This window comes from Diplotaxodon limnothrissa, linkage group LG18 (assembly GCF_057381915.1).
Source record: "Diplotaxodon limnothrissa isolate DT_005_m linkage group LG18, D_limnothrissa_male_GT1.1, whole genome shotgun sequence".
In the NCBI taxonomy this organism is placed as follows: domain Eukaryota; kingdom Metazoa; phylum Chordata; class Actinopteri; order Cichliformes; family Cichlidae; genus Diplotaxodon; species Diplotaxodon limnothrissa.
The window spans coordinates 4048571-4072968 of NC_140613.1; the positions used below are offsets into that span (position 1 = coordinate 4048571).

The 24398-nt window shown below is 37.9% G+C and overlaps 1 protein-coding gene across 1 annotated transcript in view; it reads right to left on the bottom strand.

Moving 5' to 3' along the window:
- ranbp9 (RAN binding protein 9) overlaps positions 1–24398 on the bottom strand; it is a 28782-nt gene that overhangs the window by 3372 nt on the left and 1012 nt on the right. The window contains exons 2-12 of the mRNA XM_085378349.1: positions 21351–21462; positions 18063–18115; positions 13333–13500; positions 12034–12056; positions 8368–8552; positions 5094–5206; positions 4498–4606; positions 3803–3957; positions 2222–2375; positions 534–655; positions 212–363 (exon numbers count right to left, since the gene is read on the bottom strand). Of these exons, the coding sequence (XP_085234475.1) occupies positions 212–363; positions 534–655; positions 2222–2375; positions 3803–3957; positions 4498–4606; positions 5094–5206; positions 8368–8552; positions 12034–12056; positions 13333–13500; positions 18063–18115; positions 21351–21462 (1346 nt within the window). The remainder of the gene's footprint in view (positions 1–211; positions 364–533; positions 656–2221; positions 2376–3802; positions 3958–4497; positions 4607–5093; positions 5207–8367; positions 8553–12033; positions 12057–13332; positions 13501–18062; positions 18116–21350; positions 21463–24398) is intronic.

The following is a 24398-nucleotide window of genomic DNA, read 5'->3' on the forward strand; positions in this document are numbered from 1 at the left end:
TTTTGGCATTTTACTGGGAGCTAGTACAAACAGATAACATCTGAAGCTTTTATAAATATACAGTACAAAGGCAGGCATATTTTTATGTGAAGAAAATGGCTTAAATGATTGAAGTCAACTGTAAATGCCTGAAATACAAACACAAAAGGTGAACAGACCCCACAAAAACAAACAATATAAACCAAGTAAATAACAGAGATTCCTGTGTTACCTTGAGCATCTTTTTGTTAGCAGAGTTCTTGCCGCACTCACGGCGGAGGTGTTCACTCATGCTCTGGAGCTCCCTGCCAAAATGGATCATTCTCTCGATGGCTGCCTGGCTTCCGCCGCACAGCTGCCTCTTAGACTGTGCCGACTCCACCTCTGTAGAGTCAATTCAAAATGAAAAGAAAAGTGTTTTTAAGGCTGCGTGACACGCACAATGTGTGCATGACATCTTGAAGAAGAAAAAGGCTGCTAGAAAGAAGCTGCTAGATAACGCAACATCCAAAGTCTCAGATCAAGTTTCTTATGTCTCCACACGCTCTGCTCACCCATGTCTGCGTCACAGTCGTCAGGCTCCGTGGTGTGTTTGGAGGTGCCGTTGAGAAAACCATTGGAAGACGATTCTGTCACTCCGTTGGTGAAGTGATCGACCTCCATATCCACATCATTACTGAGAGAAGACACAAGAAACTGTCAGCAGCTTCTACAGGTGGATACTGTTTGGATTTGTAGAAGCTACTTTTGGCTGGAATCCAACCAGCAACCTTTTGCTTGCCAAGTGAATGCATTAACACACCACTGGAGGCACTAATATTATACTGCTCTGATTTAAAATCACTGCCAGCACAGCTTCTATTTAAAATTGATTATTTATCGATATTTTTATGGCTTCCTGAGTGATTTCTGTCTACGCAAGTTTTCAGCATTAATGCAACCATTACAGGACGGACACGATTTCCATCTTTAGTTCTAACAAGGCTCATAAACATCAGAACAACACAATTAATACTAACAGCTCTACATTAAACATCTATAGGATTCACCATAGCTCATTTTTACTTTTTTAAAGTAACTCCTATCCCTAGGGACCAACATCCTCATCACATAAAACGTCTCAGACCTAGACCTATCTAAGTTGTTGGGTTTATTCCCAAGTTCAAAAACTGTGGAAGTGAATTTCGTGCCGCCATTAGTCTACACTGCCCTGTCCTCTGCATTAGATTAGTTCGACAAGGAGGTAACAAACAACTCCTGTCTGTTGAGTGGAGCGTAGAATATTAAAAATAACCAATAACCATAACCAAAAATGACAAATAGTAACCAGCATCAATAAAAATAACTGTCTGAAGTGTAAAGGCACATGTTTCTGATAGATTGTTGAATCTGGTAAATTATCCAATCACATCACAGAAAGTTCAAGGGAAGAAATTTCTCCTCAATGAAAGCTGGAAACCAAATTACTAAGACAATTACTTACCAAATTACTTATTCATTATATTCATTTTAATGTCTAGTTTGAACCATCTATGAACATTATGTGGGCAGATAATGTTTAACAACAATGGTTAAATAAATACTGAATAAATATTTTAGTACATCTAAATATTTTGAAGCCCTTGTAAAATTTGATTTTTATAGTTCTTGTCTTAAAGATTTTGTGAGCAAGCAGGCGGAGGAGTGAATGTGAAAACTGTAGTTTGTTTAGTTTCACATGCAGTTTAGTTTCATATTACTAGGCGTCAGGTTAGCCTTAGTAAAAGGTTGTGGTTTGGATGCCATGACACGTGGCTCACAGGACCAACAGACGCTTTACGTATACCTCTGAGACGCCGGCAGCTTTGACCTAACAGCAGTACTTGAACCCCTGAGAACGAGGACAGACTCACTAATGACAATAACATTTGGAAATTAACAAATACATAATTATATTGCATACTGATGTAATGTGTCCCACTACATGGTTTAATAATGAATTCATAATTGTTCAACTGTGAATAAGAAAATGGATAAATGATTGTTATAAAGTGATGCTGGCTTATTTTGATTAAAAGTCTAAATTTACTGTTAACTAGTTTAGATGAAAATAATTTGGGGGGGATGGAGGAAAAGTTAAGGTCACATGATGAAATTTACATCTTTTAAAGTCAAATTGTAAAGATATGCTAGTTAAAAAAAAACTCAAAACCAAATAAACGCCTCCAGCTTTTACTGCTGTGTGAGTGCTTTGTTTCCATACCTGGTTATCGGCTGTTGGCTGCGACTCCCATTGAGGCTGATGTCGGATGCTGGGAGAGTGGAGCCAGAGCCCGGGGGGCAGGGCTTATGACTGTGAGGGGAGGAGCTGTGGCTCTTATTAGACGTCACACCATTACAGCAGTTGCTGTCAAACCCTGCAAATAAGTTTGACATATTTGAAATGATTTCAAATGTTCTTAAAGTGACAGACAAAACTCCAATTACTAAACACAATAGAAGTAACGCATCCATTCTGATGTGCTCGCTCGCAGCTGATTTCCAACCACTACCCATAGTTTGGTTTTTACATGCATAACAAATGACAGTAATTCACTTTTATGAAAACACATTACATATACAAAACTACAATAACTGTATTTAAAACATACAGAAGAATGACAAAACAAAGCAACAAATAAGATGTTTTGTTGAATAATAACGAAACAAACAATGACTGAAAAATCCTAATGCTCTGATCTGAAAATTTAGATCTACTCTGTGTGCGTGCGTGCGTGTGTGTGTGCGTGCGTGCGTGCGTGCGTGCGTGCGTGCATACATTTAAATCATTCATCACTCCTTCCTTATCTTATCTATGGATAAGTTGCGCTAAACTGTTTATAGCATTTATAGAATTGACACTCACATTAAACAGTTTTTTTAATTGTGAAACATCTTCTCCACAATAGCAAAAGTTTACATGATCTTGTATCACTCTCTCTAACAAGTCACAATATAAAGTGACAGGACAAAGCTGTAAAAAACAAAAACAGAAAGCCAATAGTCTAATTTTATATAGTATTTCCCCCCTTATCTTGTCATTAAAGAGCTCCACAGCACTAACTGGCAGTGGTGTTAATAGTCATTTGTTCAGTTTTTTATTGTGTGCTTTGCACAAATGCTGCCGGCAAATGTGAGCAGAATGTGTTGAGTTGGAGTCAATAAATTATAAATATTTAACATTTATTACTGCAACTAAAAAAAGAAGAAAAAGGGAGAGAGGGAGAAAAAGGCTTCACTGGCAGTTTATTGGCTTCACCATTACAAAGAAGAGAAATGCATTCACAGCCTGTTACCCATCCCATTTTATTTCATTGAAAAATCAATGAGGTATTTATGCTGCTTCAGATGCTTAAAGGGCATAAGAAACAATCACACCACGGCAATGTGTAGTTAACGCTCCTGAAGAGACAAGTCAGTTGCCACAAATGCTAATGAGATACAGCTGAAAGTGATCAGCTGGTCTCCAGGTACGGCAGAGCAACTCACAACTGGTTCAGGAGATCCACTCTTTTCTATTAAATAGTAATATAAACACTGTTTTGTATTTTTGTTGCACCTTGCTTTTAGAGGAACATCTGTGTCATTCAAGATGAAAAAAATGTGGTGGGCTTTAGTTTGTGCTGCAGACACAGATTCAAACATGGGTGTAGAGATGGTGTCTGTAAGCTGATGTATATTTGTGCTCAGGTCAGGGAAAGAAAGAAATATTTTTTTCCCCTTTTATTTGCCTCTGGCCTCTTTTCCCCCCAAAGATAAGTGAAGTTTTCACACTGTGGATGATGTGAATAATGTTGGACTGTACCTGTGAGGTAGGGCTGGGAGCTGCTGGCTTTGTGGCTGGGGCTGCTGAAGGGCCGGGGTGACCCGGGGTAACTGTCCTGAGACTTTGGGCTGCGACCTCCCAGACATCTCACCTCGCTGTCTGTCCCGTTCACCATCTCTATGAACTGTCTCACCCTGGGGAAAGATGGAAAGAGGTGAGGAAAGATTAAAAGGGGGGAAAACAGAAGGGTTAGGAAGGATGGTATGAAAATAAAGAGGTGGAATAAGGTGAAAAAGCACACAGAGCAACAACAGATGGAAATAGAGGAAATAAAGAAAGGGATGTAAAGACAGGAGGACAAATTTTAAAAAAAGTACTTAACTTGGTATTTAAGTATAGAGCTACATATGTGAAAGAGAGTAGTCGTTCAGCTTAGAGAATTAAAAAAAGGGCAGAATGTTTGATTCCATCCAAGTTGGGCAGTGAGCGAAGCCATTTTCAAAGCAATGCAGGAAATCTTATCGTATCTTAAGGGATATCTTATCCCCTTTCCTTTAAATATAATTATTGAATAACTCACTGTCTATAGTGAGGCTGTGTGAGGGTGCGTGACAGATAAAAGGGTTTAGATTATGGCTTTGTTAACTTTTCCAATAATGTTATCCATCTAAATAAAACAAATAAAACAAGTGTAACATGTAAAACATACATTTTATATACAACCATGTTCTTACTTGAGCATGAAGAGAAGGTCTGGGTTCCTCTCCAAGAGGTTGGGGTACAGCTGCTGGGTGGTCTCAATGGCTTCACCCATTCTACCCGACAACACCAGCTTCTGGATCTCTACAAACCAACAGTGAAATCACACATGAAGGTTTTGAATGCTACCGTTAACAACCTCCACCTCCAGTAAGAAGGGAGGGTCATCCCAACATCTTTTTTATGATGGGCTCCATTAGCTTTACTCTGCCTGTAGTTGCACTCAGATACATTGTTGCATCTTTGAAAAAAACAAAACAAAAAAGAAAAGCCCTATAACGACCCAATGTTACTGTGTCACTTCTCCCTTATGGTTTCTGATGATCAGGCTCCTGTTCAAGTACAGTTTGTATGGGGAAAATGTATATATCATATACACTGATGTTTAAATTCAAGAACTGTATACTGTAGAGTATTAGAAATCAACATATGCTGGCTGACTGCGTCTCGCAGAGAGAAACCATACCAACCACTTTGTTTCCTTTATGATTTTTAAATCTACAAAAACAGCACAGTGTCAACTTTAAAAATGGGGAGTAAGAAATAGATATAGAAATATAGGAGCACTCACTCTGCCGGTTTTTGATGGAGGCCAGCTCCTCATGCACGGCCTGATCGGTGGATTTGGCGAAGGCTTCAGCTGTGGCGCAATAGCTGTGGTGCACCAGGTAAGAAGCCACCATCCTGATGAGACAACAAAAACCAAAATACACTGATCAGACAAAGCAGAAGCAGATTTTCTACAATAGCACTGCTTTTATTGTTTTTATTGCTTTCATTATTTGTTAATGTTGCCTGAGCAGAAGTAACATTAATTGAACTTTTCTGTCAGGACAGAAAAAAAAAAACTGGTTCGACTGAGTTGATTTTGAACAGGGATGTACCACAACAAGTGAGATAAAGCAGGTTTTATTTTTGGCCTGATTACACCCAAATTTCTACAGCACCACTACACACAAATTTCTCTTGAACTGCTTGTATTTCAGAACTTGGACCACAGCAATAGCATAACAGAGTCTGCTGACAGTCTCAAGCTGAAACAGCTACTATATACAAAACTAAAGTTGAGTTTGTTTTGTCGTTTTCACTGTCAAGACACAACTTCAACTCTACGCTGGTCTCATTTGTGTAGCTTTCTCTGATCCGTTCTTTCTATTATGTCACAATTTTGCTCACCAAGTTAATAACTCAGCCTAGGAAATAAAATGATCCTTTTGTGGTATAGTCACAATCAGTCACAATCCCTCACTGCGCAGGAAAACTGTGGGCTGTGGGCACACCATTGTGGTAAGGGTGAGGGGAGGGTGTCAAGTTAAAACAGGAAGTCTGTCTGTACACCGTGCCTCGCAAATGAAAGTCAGTTCATATTTCTTTTCTTTTCACTTCCGAGTGTGTTCAGCTGTTGGCCTTTCCGCTTTCTTCATCTGATCACTCTTTACTTCTCTAATGTCCACAAACCTGAAAGACTAACTTGAAATTACAAACACTTAAGTCTTATTAGCCAGAATGACCCTTTAAAGGTAACCCGCGGGGGACATCCTTATGTGCTCATCTGAGGCACAGAAGCCACGCTCAGCTACTGCTCAAATTCTGTTTATCCAGGGCAGACAATAGAAAGTTTCCAGGTGCTACCGCAAGGACCAGGATAATATACATAAGGATTATTTTGAAATGTGAATAATGCAAAGCTACTCTGGCAGAGTTCAAGAATAAAAATATGCAGATGAATATGAGCATGGTATGTTTTTTGAGTGTATGTGTCTGACTTTTCATTAATCAAATTAGAGGCACGGCTAAACCCAAACACCCCATTACTATGTCGATGACGAGTTCCCTCAGTGCAGCAGAGCTAAACCAAACTTCATGCTTCAGGCCGTTATATGACGAGATAATGCCACTCTCACCGGCTGATCATCATGCTACCATTGTTCCACAGAGACAATACACTGCACTGGTGTAAGATCAGAAACTTCTTGGTTCTATTCCTGCTTGTGAGGCGACATCTGGATAAAGGCAATAAGTCCCTTTATTCACTCCCACCCCCAACTCCAATCCCCATCAAATGGAGTTTAAATCCATTCAGGACAAGTAATCATAGCAACAGAGAGCTAATCCTGCCAGGCCACAGCTTGAAGGGAAACCAAGCCCTGCATCTTTCCCTTCTGAATCACAGCTCCAGCTCTTCGGTGAGGAACAATCCATCTGGGCCTTGATGCTCTTCATGTTAGTAGTAGTCCTGTCACCTACAGCATCCTTCTAAGACTTTTTCATTTAGCCAATACAAGATGAACACTGTTCAGTCTACAATAACTGATCAAAAGCTCTGGATCCAACATGAATGTAAATTTCTGGTCAGCTGTCTCCTGTTCATGTAAGCATGAATTAGTAAATGATTGTACTGCTAAAACAGTCAGATAACAAGCCTGAGTGTGTGTCTGTGTGACATGAACACCGTGTGAGACCTACTGCAGTCACCATAACTCTGTCAGTAGATAAGCAGTTAACTGCGACTATACAACTTGTAAAACACACACTTTCACACCCATTTGAACCAAGAGGAACTTTATACTTAGAACAAGTAATTCATGCACCCACACCAACATCGCTAGCTGAACAGGAAAACAGAAGTAAGAGTTGTTTTATGTTACAACATTTATTTATTTATTAACTTTATCTGTGAAACAACAGTGTGTAACAGTGTGTGTTTAAGTGCATAAAAATAGCCAGTACTTAGACCCTGCAAAGGCGTTAACTTAGGAGAAGCAGGCAGCTGGTTTTATGCAGAAGAATACCTTGAGGTCACAAAGTCAAGTACTCCCTTTTCCTCCATCTGGTCAATATGCCGCTGGTACTACTGAAACAACCAGCACTTTCAACCATTTATGGTCTAGTTAAAATCCAATCAGCTGTGAAATGTGGAGTAATGATGGTAATAACTCTCCGTGTGGTTTTCCATGTCTGCTACAACTAGCTCTGCCACATTACATCAAGCAGTTAAGCAGAAGTGAGAGTTAAAGTGCCAAATATGATGTCAAATCTGTACATAAATGTACTTAACCATGAAAGTCCTTTAATCCACACATTCATAAGCATGTATGGATTTTAATAAGCAAACCAGTAAGATTGTGCTAAACAAAATGGTCTTTATTTCAGTGGGCTATAAAATCATCACTTGTATCAGATATTAAATTTGTTGATTAAGACTTGCTATTCTGTATCCTGATAAAATTGTTAAATTTGCAGATAAAATTTGAGATTTGACAATCGTGTACAACAAAGAAACTGAACATTATAACACTGTTCCTCATGAGCCTTAAATAGGTCAGGTTAGTCCCCTTTTGCTCTCATGTGTGGAAGATGTCAGGAACATTCAGCATGGCTCACTCACACGTTAGGAGCCACGTGGTGGTAACATCACATGGATAAAGCTTTGGTATAGGAAACATATCCACAGATTAACTTTTCACTTCTCCTACTTGTACTTAAACTTCTGAAATCATAATAGGGACATCTATTTGGAGACCATCTGGCTGAAAAAATACAAAATACAAAAATAAAATAAAAAACAGCTTTTTAAAAATGGACATATCAAAATCTTTCATTTCCTGCAAAGTTCGTTTTCCACAATTTTCGCAGCTATTTTTTTTTCCTGAGGGAAGCAGACTGAAGTCAATTTCTAGGTTATTCTTAACCTAAGAAGTCATCCTCGTGGCACCTTATCACTGGGCAGACATCATAAGTGAACAAAGCATGGCAAGTCTAATATTCCACAGTTAAAAAAAAATAAAATAAATGTACTTAGCTTAAACTACATGCAAATAATTTGAGCCTTCTAACTCTCTTACTTCTGGATCATGGACTGCCACTCGCCCTCGCGCTCTCCGATGGGGAAGCGGTCAATCTGGGCCTGAATTTTTGTCCTCCATTCTCTCATGTAGTCTTCAATGTCAAACACGAATGGGTGCTGCCCGAAGTTTGCATCCACCACCTCCCCTGGAGTCTGAAGGCCCACGGTCGGGTACAAGTTGGGCTGCAGCAGGGAGCGATAAAGAGAGGTAAGAGTGATAGAGGAAACGGAGTCTGGAATGCAATCTGGACAATTAATCAAAACAGGAAGAAACAATGAAGGGTAAAAACAGGAAAACGGAAAATCTCAGGAAATAAGCTTTTGTCTGCAATTACGCCTTAAAATGTGATTTTAGTAGCTGACAAAGCTCATACGTGGTAGGATGCTGACAGTGCATCTTCTGAACAGAGAGCTCAGCCTGTTTTCACAGCGTCGTTTAAAAAAAAAAAAAAAGGGGGGGGGGGGGGGCCTTATCGCACTCACTGACCATAATATGACTATCAGCTGATTGCTGAACTGACTTCATCAGAATTGATGACACTTCCAAATACTTGACTTTTGATTAATTTTGCTTTATAGACAGAACTAAAAAAATGTTCTGTCAGTCAACAACCCAGCAAAGATCTTTTTGATTATTGTGCATTTCACTTCATTTTATGATTTTTTTTTTTTAATTTTAGTTTGTCCTCCAATACATTACTAGTACTTCATAGTCCTGTTTATCAACTCTGTCCCACGTACTGCACTCAGCCTAGAGCAAATTAATTTCAACTGAAGACATAAATAATAAAGGAATACTGGTGGGTACTCTTTGTCTTACAATTTGAAGCATATTGAACTGTGAAGGGGAACAATTAATATGATTTAATTATAATATAACTGGGTTCGGTCATTGAAAGGTTGCTGTGTTTATTTTCTGCCGATCATCTTTGACTGCTGTTCAATACTCATTTGATGCTATGGAGCATATCTTATGGCAACATCTACCAATATACTACCCAAACTAAACAGCAGTTCTCATTTTATTTTTCAGCTTATTCCTGTTGTTACCTGTAACTTCATTAAAAACCTCATTTGTTTTTCAGACCAAGGAAACAGCAATCCCACGTGCTAACAGTGCAGCTCCCTAATACACAGTTTTGGAAAACTACTGATGTTAAACAAGGAGGACTCTACACTCCAACACGACATAATCCAAATTGTTGTATGATTTCTGATTATGATTTAATGAGCAACAGCACTATACATGAGTACTGGTGAATAAAAAGTAGAAAGTACGGGAGCACTGAAAGCAATGAAGCTCAATTACTACAGCCAAAGCCTTTCCAGAAACAAGTCTCACTCAGCTGGCATTTTAAAATGTCTCTGGGCACTTATTTTGAAGCAGCACCAGAGTTAAATTTCACTTATCACACAGCCATAAAAACTGCAAGTACAGAATCTGTGATAAAAAGCCACTGAAAGGTTTGCTGACTTTGCAACAAAGACTGTTTTAAAAAGTTTTTTTTTTGTTTTTTGTTTTTTTTTAAAATATAAATCCCTGATTTGACAGACAGTAATCAGACAGAGCTAAATGAAAAACACTTAAGATTTGCATATCTGGATGTATTGTTCTACTATTCTACCAATCACCAGAGCTCTGGTTTAATCAGAGGCAGTGGTGACTGGTGGAAAGGCACATTCACCGTGTTGTGTTTGGATGGCTGCAAGTGTCCTTAAAATAAATTAATACCGAAATACCAAAATGTAAAAAAAAAGAAAGACAAACAACAAAAACTTTACAAAACACTAAACTTTTTTAGAGTTAGATTTAGGCTAGGAGTTGGGAATAACACCGCTGATAACAGCCCACATAAGAACAGCAGTACAAAGCTGTGTGTGTCTCTCACAGTTGTCTTTGTCATGGTTCAATAACCAGAAAGGTCAGCTGCGTCGAGGTGACGCACTTCACTGGACAGCTCTGGAGGAACATGAATGTCTGGCTCACATCCAAGTCTGTTTGGCTGCTCAATGGATTATTGTTTTAGCTAAGACTCTTATTTTTCTTCTTCAATAACAGCCGGCACCCGTTTTCATTTGCTACCAACCAAGCAACAAGTGTCTCCCTAAACATCCCAACTTTGGTAACGTATGCATGAATCCCACTGGAATCAAGACCCAGTGGGTGTGGGAGTCGTTCACATAACAAAGAATAGGAGCTGACTGTGTCGCCTTGTTAAGAAACAAAGGAGTACTCAAAACTCTGGTTCCATTTGAAAAAGTAGGCCATTATTCTCAAGTCTAGCTCCATACTGTTGGACGTTCTTGGTGCAGCTCCTTAGGCAAAACAAACAAAACAAAAGCAACAAAACATTTTAGCTCCTCCCCCTTTGGGGCAAACCATTTGTGGTTCGCTGCTGCTTACAAATGGAAGTTTTAAACAGCAGGAGGTTGGGGCTTCTGTGCTCACAGCTGTGTGCCTGAGATGGCAATATTACAGTTATCTCCTCTGTCTGACACAATACACAGCAAATAGTAGAAAAAAACAAAAACAAACCCCCTTTAAAACAAAAAAGAAGCATGAGCATTTGGCTCATACACTGTAAATAGTTTTTAAACTTTCAAGCTGTTTTCCCCACTAAATGAAAGTGGAAAATGTGTCAACATGACTCTGATGGAAGATCTGGATCAAACAGCAAGTTTACAGCAGCTTAAAAGAAACATTTTTTTATTTTTTTTATTTTTATAAATACTTTCTTCAGACATTTATTAAGCAGCTACTTTGAAGCATTATCAAATTAACTGTCACCAGGAGTGAACTCTGTGAGGGAAAAAAACCCAAAAACAAACAAACAAAAAAAACACAGCTTATAAAGTTTGCTGACTTTGTTTTAAAAAGCTTCTTTCTACTTTGAGAGACGTCCCTGAGATTTAAATTTAGGAGTCTTCCATTTAATTTTATTGGTCCAACCAATAAAATAATTAGATAATGAAATCAGTGCCACATAAGAAGCATTTTATACACAGTAAAGATATTCCTGCTAATATCAATTTATATAATTTTTTAAAAACTGTGCTTTGTTTTGCCGTTTTTCAATTTTTCTACATTCTACTTTTCTCCCCCACATTTCAAGGCCTACAACCTGCACTAGATGCTTTACTAATGTAACTCTGTTCATCCATTTGTGGAAAAAAAAATGAAACCATAGTACAAAAAGTGTTATATAAAGCAGTTTACTGTGTCAAACACCTGACAACTTTGAGTTAAAGCCTCCTAATAAATGTGAACCTCTGAACTTCATAACGTAAATACAGAAAGTACACTTCATTTGCTTTAAACACATAATAAATTCTTAATAGAGAACACTCAAGTGTCTGTTTATGGTTGGATAAAGCCAAAGAAACTTTAGCCAAAGGTTACACAGACACCACAATCACTACAGATGTGACAGAAGAAGAAAGGCCTTCCAGTTTGACAGTGTTTGAGAAAAGCTGACGGTGTGTTCGGAGCTCCCGAGTTTTCCAGCCTCTAATCCATTTTGCATGATTAAACATTTTGACTGCAGTGGACATTCTGCAGGAAATGACACATTTAATTTCCATAAATAGCATCATCTCCTACAGCTGTGCTAATTATGGAAAAGATTACTTTACAACAAAGAGTGAAGAAAATCTCAGTACTTACTGGTAGGTCTGTGAAGGCAATACCTGCAGAGGAAGAGAGAAACAGTCAGCATGAAGAACAAGAGTACTTTCCATTTCTGCACACAGCGTGAGGCCACAGTTCGTGTGTTTACATGTGCTGAGGTAATCTGGTTACGGTCATCTTGCTGCAGTTCATAAATGTCACATAAGCGAGAAAGACCGTCTCCCCAACAGATTTAACTGTGAACCCGGTCTTCTAATCATGAAGGAAATTATCACTAAAGCATTATCTAAAAAATACAAATTTGATGTAATTTTTAAATTATACAAAGTATTGCAAAGCCTTCACATTAAAAGCTTTTTGACAGATTTGCTGGATGCTTATATTATGAAGAACATACATACATATAAATATATGTTTACATTGCTTTTACTATCGAGCTTTGTAACATTTCTTTGCTGTGCAGTAAAGTGGAAAAAATAATTTAAAACAAAAAAAGAGCAAAAAACATCAGAGACATTTAATTAACAAAGAATGATTATTTAAAACAACAACAACAACAACAACAACAACAACAACAAGACAATTCATAGAAACATGCAAAACTTAAAAAAAAAAAAAAAAGCAATATATCACAAGCTGGACTTGCTGCAGTGGCCTCTTGTTTTGTGTTTGGCTCAGTAACAACTTCTGTGAAACTATTACAGCCGTGTTTGTAAAATGAGCTTACATCATGGCAAAGTTTCTCCTCAGAAAATATTAAATTTTCCAATCCCTTTGTGAGAAATAAATAACTACACAAATGTAATCAAAGTTCCTTTGGAAGTCTCCAACTACAAAGCTTTGGTGAGCGGGGTATAAAAGGGACATAAGTGAGCCAATCCTCCATCTACCGCAGCTTCTGGTCAGAGTAACCATCCAGCTTACAGTAGCGCGACAGGACAGAAGCAAGACTACTTTCAAAAACTGCAGTTCAAGGTGCTGCAGGCTGAGATCCTTTTGGGGAAGGAGGGGAATAATATTACAGTCCAACAAAAACCTGGCCAGTGAGCCAGCCATTAGGGGAAAGATAAGACAGGAAGAGCTGGAGCTAACTGGTTAGCAGCACTTGAACTTTCAAAACACAAGTGGGCAAGCAGTGGGAAAAATATAGTGGACAAGCGCGATTGCCAACTATTTATTTAAAAAAACAAAACTGTTACTCATCTCTCTCTTATTGAGAGAAATGCCATCTCTGTTTAAACATTGATAAAAAATATATTGGAAACACTGCAGTCCTTCTGCAACTTAATACACAGACCACTGCATGGCAGCATTATTGGGTATTATTTTCTGTACCTAGGCTGTGGCCATTCTTTGTGTAGAAGCAGGTGTTGTTGATGAGGTTAACACAGCAGCCAATCACATCGCCTGTTGTAAACGTGGGTCCATAAGGTTGCCCGGTGCCAGACGAGCAGAAGGAGTGGCCGTCATCTCCATGGTAACCATAAGAGTGCTTGTCCCAACCTGCAGCGATGCAAATGAAAAGTGTGAGAACATGAGGTGAAAAAGTGTTAAAACGCAGCAATTGTTTGAATCTCAGACTCAACACAGAAACACAAAGACAAACACGGACAGACACACACAGCCCATAGGAGGGCTGAATGATAATGGTCAGTCTCACAATATGAATATTCCTACAAACCCACATTAAAAGGTACAGTGCTGTAAAATAATGATATACTTTGCAGCTGATTATTCACACAGAGAAACTTCTTATGGTTGAACACAGTTGTGGGTTAGTTATAGGCAAAGCCTATACACAACTTTACACACACCTCCTCACATGTTGTAGCTTTTACCTGTCACCAAGGGCCAGCGTTACAAACAGTGAGCTCCTCCTACATGTGCTACACGTCAGTATTTATTTACTTATTTATTTGTTTTTAGAAAACCTAAAGCAATACGTCAGTTTAAATTACTCAGCTCTAGGGTCAGAAGTACAATGTGGCCCCTATAAGTATTGTAAATATGACTGAACTAGAAGCATACTGGCACTGATGACACGGGAGATCAAAAAACACAACATAATGTTTTCAAAATTTGTTTTGTGACAAATCACACCAAAAGCTACGCTACTGAGGAGGACAACAGTGCTGTGAGCAGGCCGCCAAAATGGTTCGAACGCAGTGTGATTAAACCGGAGAGGCAGCGTCAAAACCTTTATGAAGTAATCTTGCCACTCAGCAGCAATCTTAAAATCCCTCTGGGAACATATTTACGAAGTGTTATTTAAATTACACTTCAATATTAATGGTCACACGTGTAGAATCATCAGTAAAGTCTGATTTAAATACATGCCCTAAAATATGGTCATAAAAGGATTTTCATCTTTGCTTTGGCAGCGTTCTCCCAGATTTCAAGTGGGATTCTCTGAGTGCTGACTCTTTTCTTTTTTTAATCTAATTATTAGATTTCCTCAAATAAGACATGAAATAAAAGCTGTCAAACAACAAAATAGCTGGACCAAGCTGTTTCGTATCTGCTGAAAGTTAAACCCAACTCTAACATTTGTGAGTATTTACAGACATTTCCCTATCACCAAACTTTATTAGGCCAGAAATTCGCATGTTAAGTCTAAAAATAGACATGTGACGTCATAATTCCAACGCTTCAGTAAACGCTGGTGTAATATCATGACCTGGATCAAGAATCACACAGTGCTGAGAGCAGTAGAGCTGAAATATCCTCACTTAAAACAGAAAAAAGGCAGATGTATGTGTCCACACCTTCACCCACAGCCCTGTACCGTGAGCCAGCAAGCACAAACCTGCAAGATTCAATGCCTTGCTCAAGGACACTATGAGAACTGAACCTGGGGAATCGGTATTCTCAATCAGTGGAACAGCTTGCTGTTGCTTTCATGCTGACTGCAGAAAGACATAGCTCATTCAGTTTCTTCCAGAAAACTGGATGTACTCCCAGAATTGGGAGATTTTTGTGTGGCATTTTTAACCTTCAATTCTTTGTTTTGTTTAACCTTCTGCAGACTGCAGGCCATTTTTGATGTGATGCCCCTTATTTCACTGAAAATAAATATTTTTTTGTATTGAGCATAAAATGGAAGAAAGAAAATTACTGATGAGCAAAGGTTTAATGTGAACAGAATACCTGTGTGTATTAAAACCTGGAGTACTCTGTGTTTGCACAGTACTTGTTTCTCAGGGAGACTTAAGGGGATGCAGCCTTTGCTGCAGCACATAGGACTTTGGGGCTGTTTTAACATTAGAAACCATGTGGCAGGATCCAGTGAGTTACTGTCGAGCAGCAGGATTAATCCTGCCGTTTCCACAGTCATCACTGCAGGACAGTACTCAACTCAGCAGCACTCTGGCATCAGTTCTTCACAATAGTTGGGTTGCGGTCACGTGGTTCTGATGACGTGCGGAGGCAGCGCGATTTTTGAGTGGAGGGCGGAAGTAAACATGGAGGACACTGTGGAGAGTCAGGAGAGCAGCTATTGTGCAACTTTAGACCCCGTTTCTCGGGAGAGATATAAACAGATAGTTAAAAAATATATCGGACGTGATCCGTATTCTTTGAAAATGTCCGAATACACCACAGAAGTAAAGGATTTGCCTACTATCGAGGCTGTGGATATCACCAACTACTTGGTCCTCCAGACTTCTTACTACACTAGGCAGCAAATGAAAGCTTTCAAGAGTCTGGAGGCGTACAATTTTTTTGTCAGCGGGTGGGTCCACAACCTTGGAACAAAACGTCTCCGTGATGGATACAGTTTGGTGTTTGCAAGGGTGAGTGTTTGTTCTTATATTGCTTTATCTTAAACACGCTAACAGTTAGCGGTAGCGGCTTTAACGTCAACAAACATGCCACATCCTTAGGACTTCGTTAGAGTGACAGTTGTTTGTTTCAAGGTAAACCATTCTCAGCGGTCTAACGAGACACCTCTGAAGACTTGGGTAATTGCAAAGGAGGATGGAGAAGTGATTGCAGCTCATTGCAATTGTATGGCAGGGTTAGTAGCCTGTTCTCCACTGTCACTAGGCTCAAATCCGGGCTCTCAGCCGTCTGTTGCATATCCAAAATCGCCTCTGCACATCGATGCTGTTCTGCCTTAAGCTTCATTCTTTTCTCTCGTTTGAGAACTGATTCCGATCTGGGTTTTCGTTCGTAGCCGAGATTGACCGTCGGAGCCCAGTCCTCCGACTCTTCGTCATCCAAAGCACTTGGGCAGCCTATAGTCCCAATCAAGTCAATATTAGACTACTAACTTAAAAGCACTAAGTAAACGAGAATTTAACGACAACCTAATGCTAATAAGTTCGTTTGCAAACATAACATTACCTCTGACGAAGTGGTCGCTGCAGACACGGGCATTGGCAGACTCTGCTCCTCCCGACTGTAAACGTAAATTTAAAATCCATTTTTTCCTACGTTTTTCGGTTAGAATTTTCCATTTTTCTCCTCTTCGTTGGGCTATTTTTGGTACCCTAAAATACCGTTTATCAGTTTCTCTGGTCGACCTACTGGAGCATCCGTAAACACAACAGGACATAGGCATTTTGCGTACTGTCTGTCTGTGATTTTGCGCTTATCTTTTTCACTTCCGACCGCCAGTCAAATTTCGCGCTTTACGTCGACGTCACGTCTACGTCAAATGAAACCTAGCTATTACTGAGTTTTCATTAGCATCTATCCATCAGCTGAGACTGTGCGGTTGGCACTAGGCCTGCTGTTATCTTTGTGTGAAGAGACTGGAGCTCCTGGGTGGGTCCAGCTTTCAAACTGGTGGTGGGGTATCTGGGGTCCTGTTTGGCCTGATAACCTCAGGGGAGCGTAGGGTTGACGTCTGCAGCGTCCAATTAATGATGATATTCATGACATTTTATTGTACCATCAACATTCACTACCTCATGTGTTGGTTTCTGACTTCACTAAAACATTGAAGCAGCTCAAAAAAAATCCAAAACAACAACTTTATTACACCTAATTGCACAAGTGTTTAAAAAAAAGTTCTTGTTCCAACAATCATGGATACGAGTTAATGATTGAGTGCATACACTGAGAATGCTTTTAAGCACAACACTTGTGTAATCAACAGACAACGAAAAAAAAAAATACTGGAAGGGAGCATGACAAAGGTCAAACATCACCTTAGGATATACTGATTACACAGTGATAATCTTAAACTTTCCACCCACCAGAGGCCTGTGCTTCGCAGAAAACTGTGAGGTTAGCGGGGGGGGGGCAACATGTCCTCCACAGCCTCACAGGAAAAATATATTTATATGAATAAATAATTACAAATATAAAATAAAAATTTCAGCTACTGATCGTGTTTATTCATAGGCTGGTGTTTATGTTGGTAATATCTGCTTTTGTATAATTTATGAGCTTTTAAATAATTAGTTAACAGACTTATTTCTTATGACATCCTTTTTGGCAGTTTCATCAAAGTTAAGATGCTTTAGGCCACTATGAGCAAACTAACGAGAAATCTTCATTTAGCCACTTTCGATATGCCGACACAACACCTTGGCCTGAACTATACATAAAAGCTCAGTAGAGTATTCATCCTTGCTCCTCACTCAAGAGCTACACAACACATTACTGAGATCTCTGGATATAAACCCTTTGGCTTGTCCTGACAGGTATCAATTCTCAACATATGAACTTAGCTTCAATTTTTCCATGCTGGTTGCAACCAATTTCAATTTTATTTCATTTTTCTATAAGCCTTTGTATAGCAACATAATCCTAAAACAGGTTGACTAAAACGTTAAAGCCTTGTTGACCTTATAGAAGATTTCCCAGTAAGCCTACGTAAGGATCTGAATTGTGTTTTTTATATTACTTGTTTTTCTTTTTTCTTTTTTTTCTCAAACTAACAACCACAATGAACAGACTCAGTCACGGCTCCAACCAGTTTATCCAAATCTAATCTCTAGTAGTTATGTTCAGACAAGATGACACCCACAGAAATCCCAGACATATCTAGTGTAGAATATAACAGATAAAGACACCAAAAGACAGCAGCAACAAATGCACAAAATATGTCAACTTACCAGGGAGTCTGTTCATGTTTACACCCTGAGCTGAGAGGCCGATACCCATGTACCTGTAGGACAGACAGGCGAGAGTTAAGCTGTGCGTTTATGCAGAAAGAGACTGAAGAAGCCATTTTACACATGTAAGCTGAAGTCAATCATACCACAGACAGACATGGCTCATGTCAAGCTACATTCAACACGGTAAACACCAATTTCTCACATACGTAATCTCTTCAAAATGGTGTCTGTCTAATTAGGTTAATGTCATTTATTTTTTAATAATTTAAGTTCATGACAAGGGCTACCATAACATTGTTCAATGAGGGCAAAAGCTAACATTAATGTGGTTATTGATGAGTAACAGAAATTATTACAATTCAATGTCATGGGATTGTAAATGTAGTCACCAGATCTGAAGTTAAAAAAAAAAAAAAAAAGAAAGAAAAAAAAAAAACATAGAACATTTCATTTAGTAATGAAGAGAATGAAGCTGCCACTGATTTATATATCAAGTTTTTTCATTGCATGGCTGATCTATGCAAAAATTGCAAACCCCTACAAATTTGGCATCCTCAAAAAAGGCTATAAACAAAGGAATATTCAACACACACAATGTAATGAAGTTGTTTTTTTTAATATACACATTTTGTTAACTTAATTGAACATATTATAATTTTGTTTCCCCCAAAAAGATCTACCTTTGTGGTATGAACACCCCCCCCCCCCCCCCTCCATTGGCTCATTCTGAGCCAAGAAAACAGATTTAGATGTATTTTTCTGGCACATTTAAAGCAATCATTTACCAAATCCTATTTCTTATATTTGAATTCAAAAATTATTACTTGAAATAATGAAAACAGCAGAATAATCACAAGTTAGTAGAGATGCATGCATTTCTCTCTGATTGTAGTGCTGGAGTGACAGAGTAATTGAGATGTAAAGCAAAGCTGCTAGTCCAACTATGTTCTAAAAACCACTTCTGAAAATGTTTTAAACATTTGAACTTCTGAAACACATATTTATCCTTGTGTGTTCCAAACACCATTATAGAAATTCAGTTAAATGTGAACACTTTTTTACTTATCTGGGGTCAAGCATGACCAACTGGTTACAAACAACCAGGGAATGCCTGATGTCTTACGAATGAACCTGAGGCACTTTGAAGATTTTAATCATGTTCATTATTTTGCGGTCTTCTCGTACGAATTTCTAAAATCCTTTTTGATGTAAAGGACATGTGGTACCTAAACATGATGATGTGTGACTTTTAAGATAATGGATATCCAAAGAATTCATTACAGTTTACAGGCTGGAGTCTTGAACAGTTAGAAAATAATTTCCTAAATATTTTTTATGAAATTATTTAGGAAGTTTTACAAAGACGCTCCCAAACATGGCCATTTAGACCCTTTAAGAATTTTAGGCATGACCCAAAGGAGAATAAAAGGAGAATAAAAATGAATTTAACTGGAGGACATAATTTAAATCATTTCTGATTGAACACAAAACAATGTAAGAGGAAAAAAAAAAATCAGGACTTTCTAGAGAAGAGAAACTGAACTGCTTTATCTCAACCTCTCACTCTCATAGGACCAAACAACAATTACACTCCACAAGGCAAAACGCTGCAGGATTATGGCTCATGTAAACCCAGATTAGACTTGTCACTTATTTGGACTTTATGCTTTCAGCAACTATTCACTTTGTAAAAAAACAACAACAAAAGGTTTATCATTCCCAATGAGAAGTTCATCAGTCATGATAAATGAGTGTCACAGGCATGACTGAGGGAAAACCAAAAAACAACCACAAAACAGAAAAAGCTGTTCTTTCATTTTCTCAACCTCACATGCCTTAGCATACTCTCCAACAAAGAAACACTCTCTGAACCAAGAACTGAAAACATTCCTGACTTGCATTGCAATTGCACACACCTGCAACTATATATATATTTTTAGTATTTCTTTTAGCACTATTTATATTATTATATTACTATTTATTACTTTATTGTTAGGGCTGTTTTTGTTGTGCATCTGCACCTTATTGTTGTCAATGTCTACGCATGGGACAGTGTGAAACGTAATTTCAATTCCTTTGTATGGCAAGTACATTTGAAGAAATTGACAAATAAAAGTATTCTATTCTATTCTATTCATTGCTGCATGAGCATTAGTGCACAGCACAAGGGCACTACAAGTTTAATGCCAACATCCTTAAATAAGCACGTCAAGGTGGTGACATTGAGCAGTCCTGGATTATTACTCAAACGTGCAGTTTGCCATTTACATACTGATACATGAACACACCAGCATGCACAGCTGGTAGAGCCAATTTCATTCCTATGACTGTTTGGGGGTTTTTTTTCCCCCCAGTGTTCAACTATTTACCCTCTCACCTTGGTCACCTAGTCTCGAACTTATTGCTACATTTACCGATTCCTTTGAGCTGTTCTGCAACTTTAACCATCCAACACCAGGCAAACGGAATAAAGGTTGGATGTACCAACTGTGGGTCCCACACTGGTTTGTGAACGCCTGGTATGAATACTTTGTTTTCACATTTTTGCCGACACCAACTTAGAAAATGTCCCTTTGTGACCACAAGGGTTGCCCCCTGGTGGCCATTAAAAAGAAAGCAGCTTTAAGGCACTTTGACTGGTTTCATTTTCTAGGACCGCAGCGCTGTGCCCATCTTTTATACAGTCTATATGACAACAATATTTGTCACCATGGACTGCATCCTACTTGTAGATGAACAGTTGCCACTACTTCCTCGTGAACACAGCATCTTTCTCTCCTGCTGCAGACATGACTCTCTCTTCGTTTGCTCTGTTCAGAGAAGAGTGAGGAGCAGCATCTGACAATGAGCTGCTTGTGCATTGCTGTAATGAGAGTAGCTTTGCTGAATGGGGCAAAATTGCACTTATTTTTTGGAAGACATTGCAGGCTCTTAATCAGTTTTATATTCAGGCTTGCTATTAAATGTTTTACTCTAAAAGAAGTTTGATCAAATTGGAGGTAATTTTATTGGTTATTATTTGATACACTGAGTGGGCCAGCACACCTAAGAACAAGTTTGTCTCTTCATGGTCCCTCTGCTTATTGCTTTTGTCTAGTTTCAAACAAAAATAACCACAAATATTTTTTTGCATTTTTTTTTTGCAGTGTTGCAGGTTGCTAGTTTCAAATTTTTTCGACAGTTTACCTAACCAGCTTATGAACCACTCACTGTCATCTATGAGCCCAAACTATTAACACTGCTGAAAGTAATGTGTATGTCTGGAATGTTTAGGGCTGCTCTTACCCATCTCTGCCTTTACTGATGATCTTCACCTCAAAGTAGTAGACCCCGCAGGCAGCTGGGATAGGGTGGGTGGCCCGCACTGATGCAGCATCTTTGGGTGTTTTTCCATGACCTTTAGGTTGCGGTAAAACACAGAAGTGCGCAGTTAGTACAAATGACTATAGTTCATGAGATACATGTGCTGAGTGCCAAGACGCAGAGGCTTCTCTGCAGTTACTCTGGCTAAGGACCAAATACCACTTTAATTTAAAGCCCAGTTTACGATGTATGTAGGGTTTTTTGCCATGAGAAGCTGTGTAAGGGATTAAATCGCAAAGGCTAGCAATCATTAAGTCGGATCAAAACGTTTGAGAAGCACAAAACTCACCTCACTAGCAGATTTACCCACCAATGAAAAAAAAAATAATAATAATTTTTTATATATATATATATATATATATATATATATATATATATATATATATATATATATATATATATATATATATATATATATATATATATATATATATATATATATATATATATATATATACATACATACACACACACACACACACACACACACATACTGAGAAAATAATGTCAGAGTTACTTTGAGATTGGACCAGAAGAGAGCTAAGGACTCTGCAGAGACACTACACTATAAAAATTTTACAACCCAAGTTTGGATCTATAAATAAAACCAGCCTCAAGGAAAATACTGGATGTCCCACTATTTGTCGAGGTGCATATTTTACTTGTAAGTACTGCATAATTTACTTTCCATGGTTACATACTTTCCACATTCAATGGTCTGCCATTACGAATATGTGGATGAACATACTATAAAACATATATAGGTTTGTATCACTATGGCTGAACAATACAGAAATATTATGCTGATATACCAGGTGACATTTTTATAAACACACCTGAGCAAAAGATGTGTCGTTGGTGAGAAGATTGTCACTCCAAACGTCTTAAATCTGAGCGGCTCATAATCTCAGTCTTTAAGGTTAACATGAAGCCACAGTGTAGAGCTATTAACAGCACCATGACGGTTATAAATCACATGTTTACACTGCTGTATGTTACTCAGTAACTGTTTAGTTATTACAATAGATAGTCAAATAAACTGGTTTTATTAATAAGGTTCTAAATATCATTAGAGAGGGAAATTCTCAGTATGCTGCCAACAGAATATCTGACAATATCCAATACATTTACTTAATGGCTGGTTCTTTATATGTAGGATATAAACAATAAACAGCAGCATCATTTGACCTGACTGCCTTCATGTAAAAACAACATACATTTGTAAATGTATGTCTAGACCATAATACAGGCCCTGAGTTTACAGTACAATTTGTCATAATTTAAAGATTTCTTTAAATGCTTTTGTATGTCTTAATAAAGACACTTGGTTACTTATCACAGTTAATTATTTTCTTTCAAATACCCCAGAACCACATTCAAATATAAGGAAATATATACTAGATGTAGATCAAGTGAAGTAAACACCTCACCTCCATTTTACAAATTTTCTACTGGCAATATGGCTCCCAGATTGAAAGAGCAACAGGAAAACACGATCATTAAAATTTTACATGAAACATTAATTTATTAGTCAACTCAATCATTTAATCTTTATAATTATATAAAGTTTAAAGATGATCAGCTTACAAGAACACTTCTGAACCCAGAATTAACAGTGGTTTCCATTTTTGGCAAACAAGTCTTGAACGTATTCATCTGTAACCAAAATAGCTAAACCATTAGAGTCGGGTAAATGAACCGATCAATAAATTAATCAGTACTGACTAAAAACAAAGACCATGTTAATTATTAAGTGAGATTACAAATAACCTGTATTAATATTATCATTATCATTAATTACAGACATTATTACAGAGCGGTTAATTGGTAACACAGTGTCTACAGAATAATAACTTTTCTTGTGTAGATTTTCTACTGTTCTTTTAAGTATTGTCTGTTATACAAACTTCTGCACAGTAAAGCTGTTTAAAACAGTCTTTGGGTGTGAGGTGTACAAATGTGAATTATATCACTGAGTAACACCAATGCTATTCTCTCTTGCTCTGATGACATTTTTCTGTTATTACTGTATTAACATATGAAACATTATTTTCTCAAATATAGAATTAATGCTTTTGTCCATAAAATGTCAGATAAATGTAATCTTCCAAAACGAAATCTTAACCCACCAAAGAATTATTCATTTTCTAGCCAACTATACCACTAAATATTAGCATTTAACCATGTGAAATGTGAATATGTTTAATTAAAAAATTTTTTTTACATAACTGACATGTCAGTTTGTAAAGTATTTGCTATTTTACATTACAATGTATTTTACATTTCTGGTAGGCCTTGGGACACAGCTGACATTTAGTTTCAGTAGAACTCACAGAACAATCTTTTCAGAGGGTTTTATATGAGAATTTATATTTGGAATTGGAACCAAAACCCATCTAACTAAACTCAAAGGGTTTCCATTTACAACTATGGCATTCTGTTAAAACATGGTTAATCACAGAAGGCCTGAATTTTAGAGCTTAACACTGCTGTTAGAATAAACTGTTCAGTAAGTGGAGAATTGCTCCCTGGAGGTCAGTACATGTAAAAGTTTTACAGTGTTTGAATGTTAAAGTTGCAGCTGCTGTAAGAAATTCAGGTGGATTTGTTGCACAAAGGCAGAACATTCTAGTTGCAACAAGGAAGCGTGTGTGCAGAGGGCCAGACAGACACAGAATAGCAGTACACACCCAGGAAGCAGTTGCACCTTTTTAAAAAAAAAAAAAAACAACAACAACAACACACTAGCCTTTTCTTGTAGGCCTGCACCAGAAAAAAAAAAAAAAGAAAAGAAAGAGAAAAAGCCCTCTAGATAGAAACTAGTCCAACTATCTCTGCATATCGTATCAACACTAGCCACTTCACTGGAAGCCTAGCAGAGCCTCTGACCGGGATAATCACGATATTTGACACAGCATTTCCTGACAATTAATAATAAATAAAATAATGTTACATTAGCCTAACAGAGGG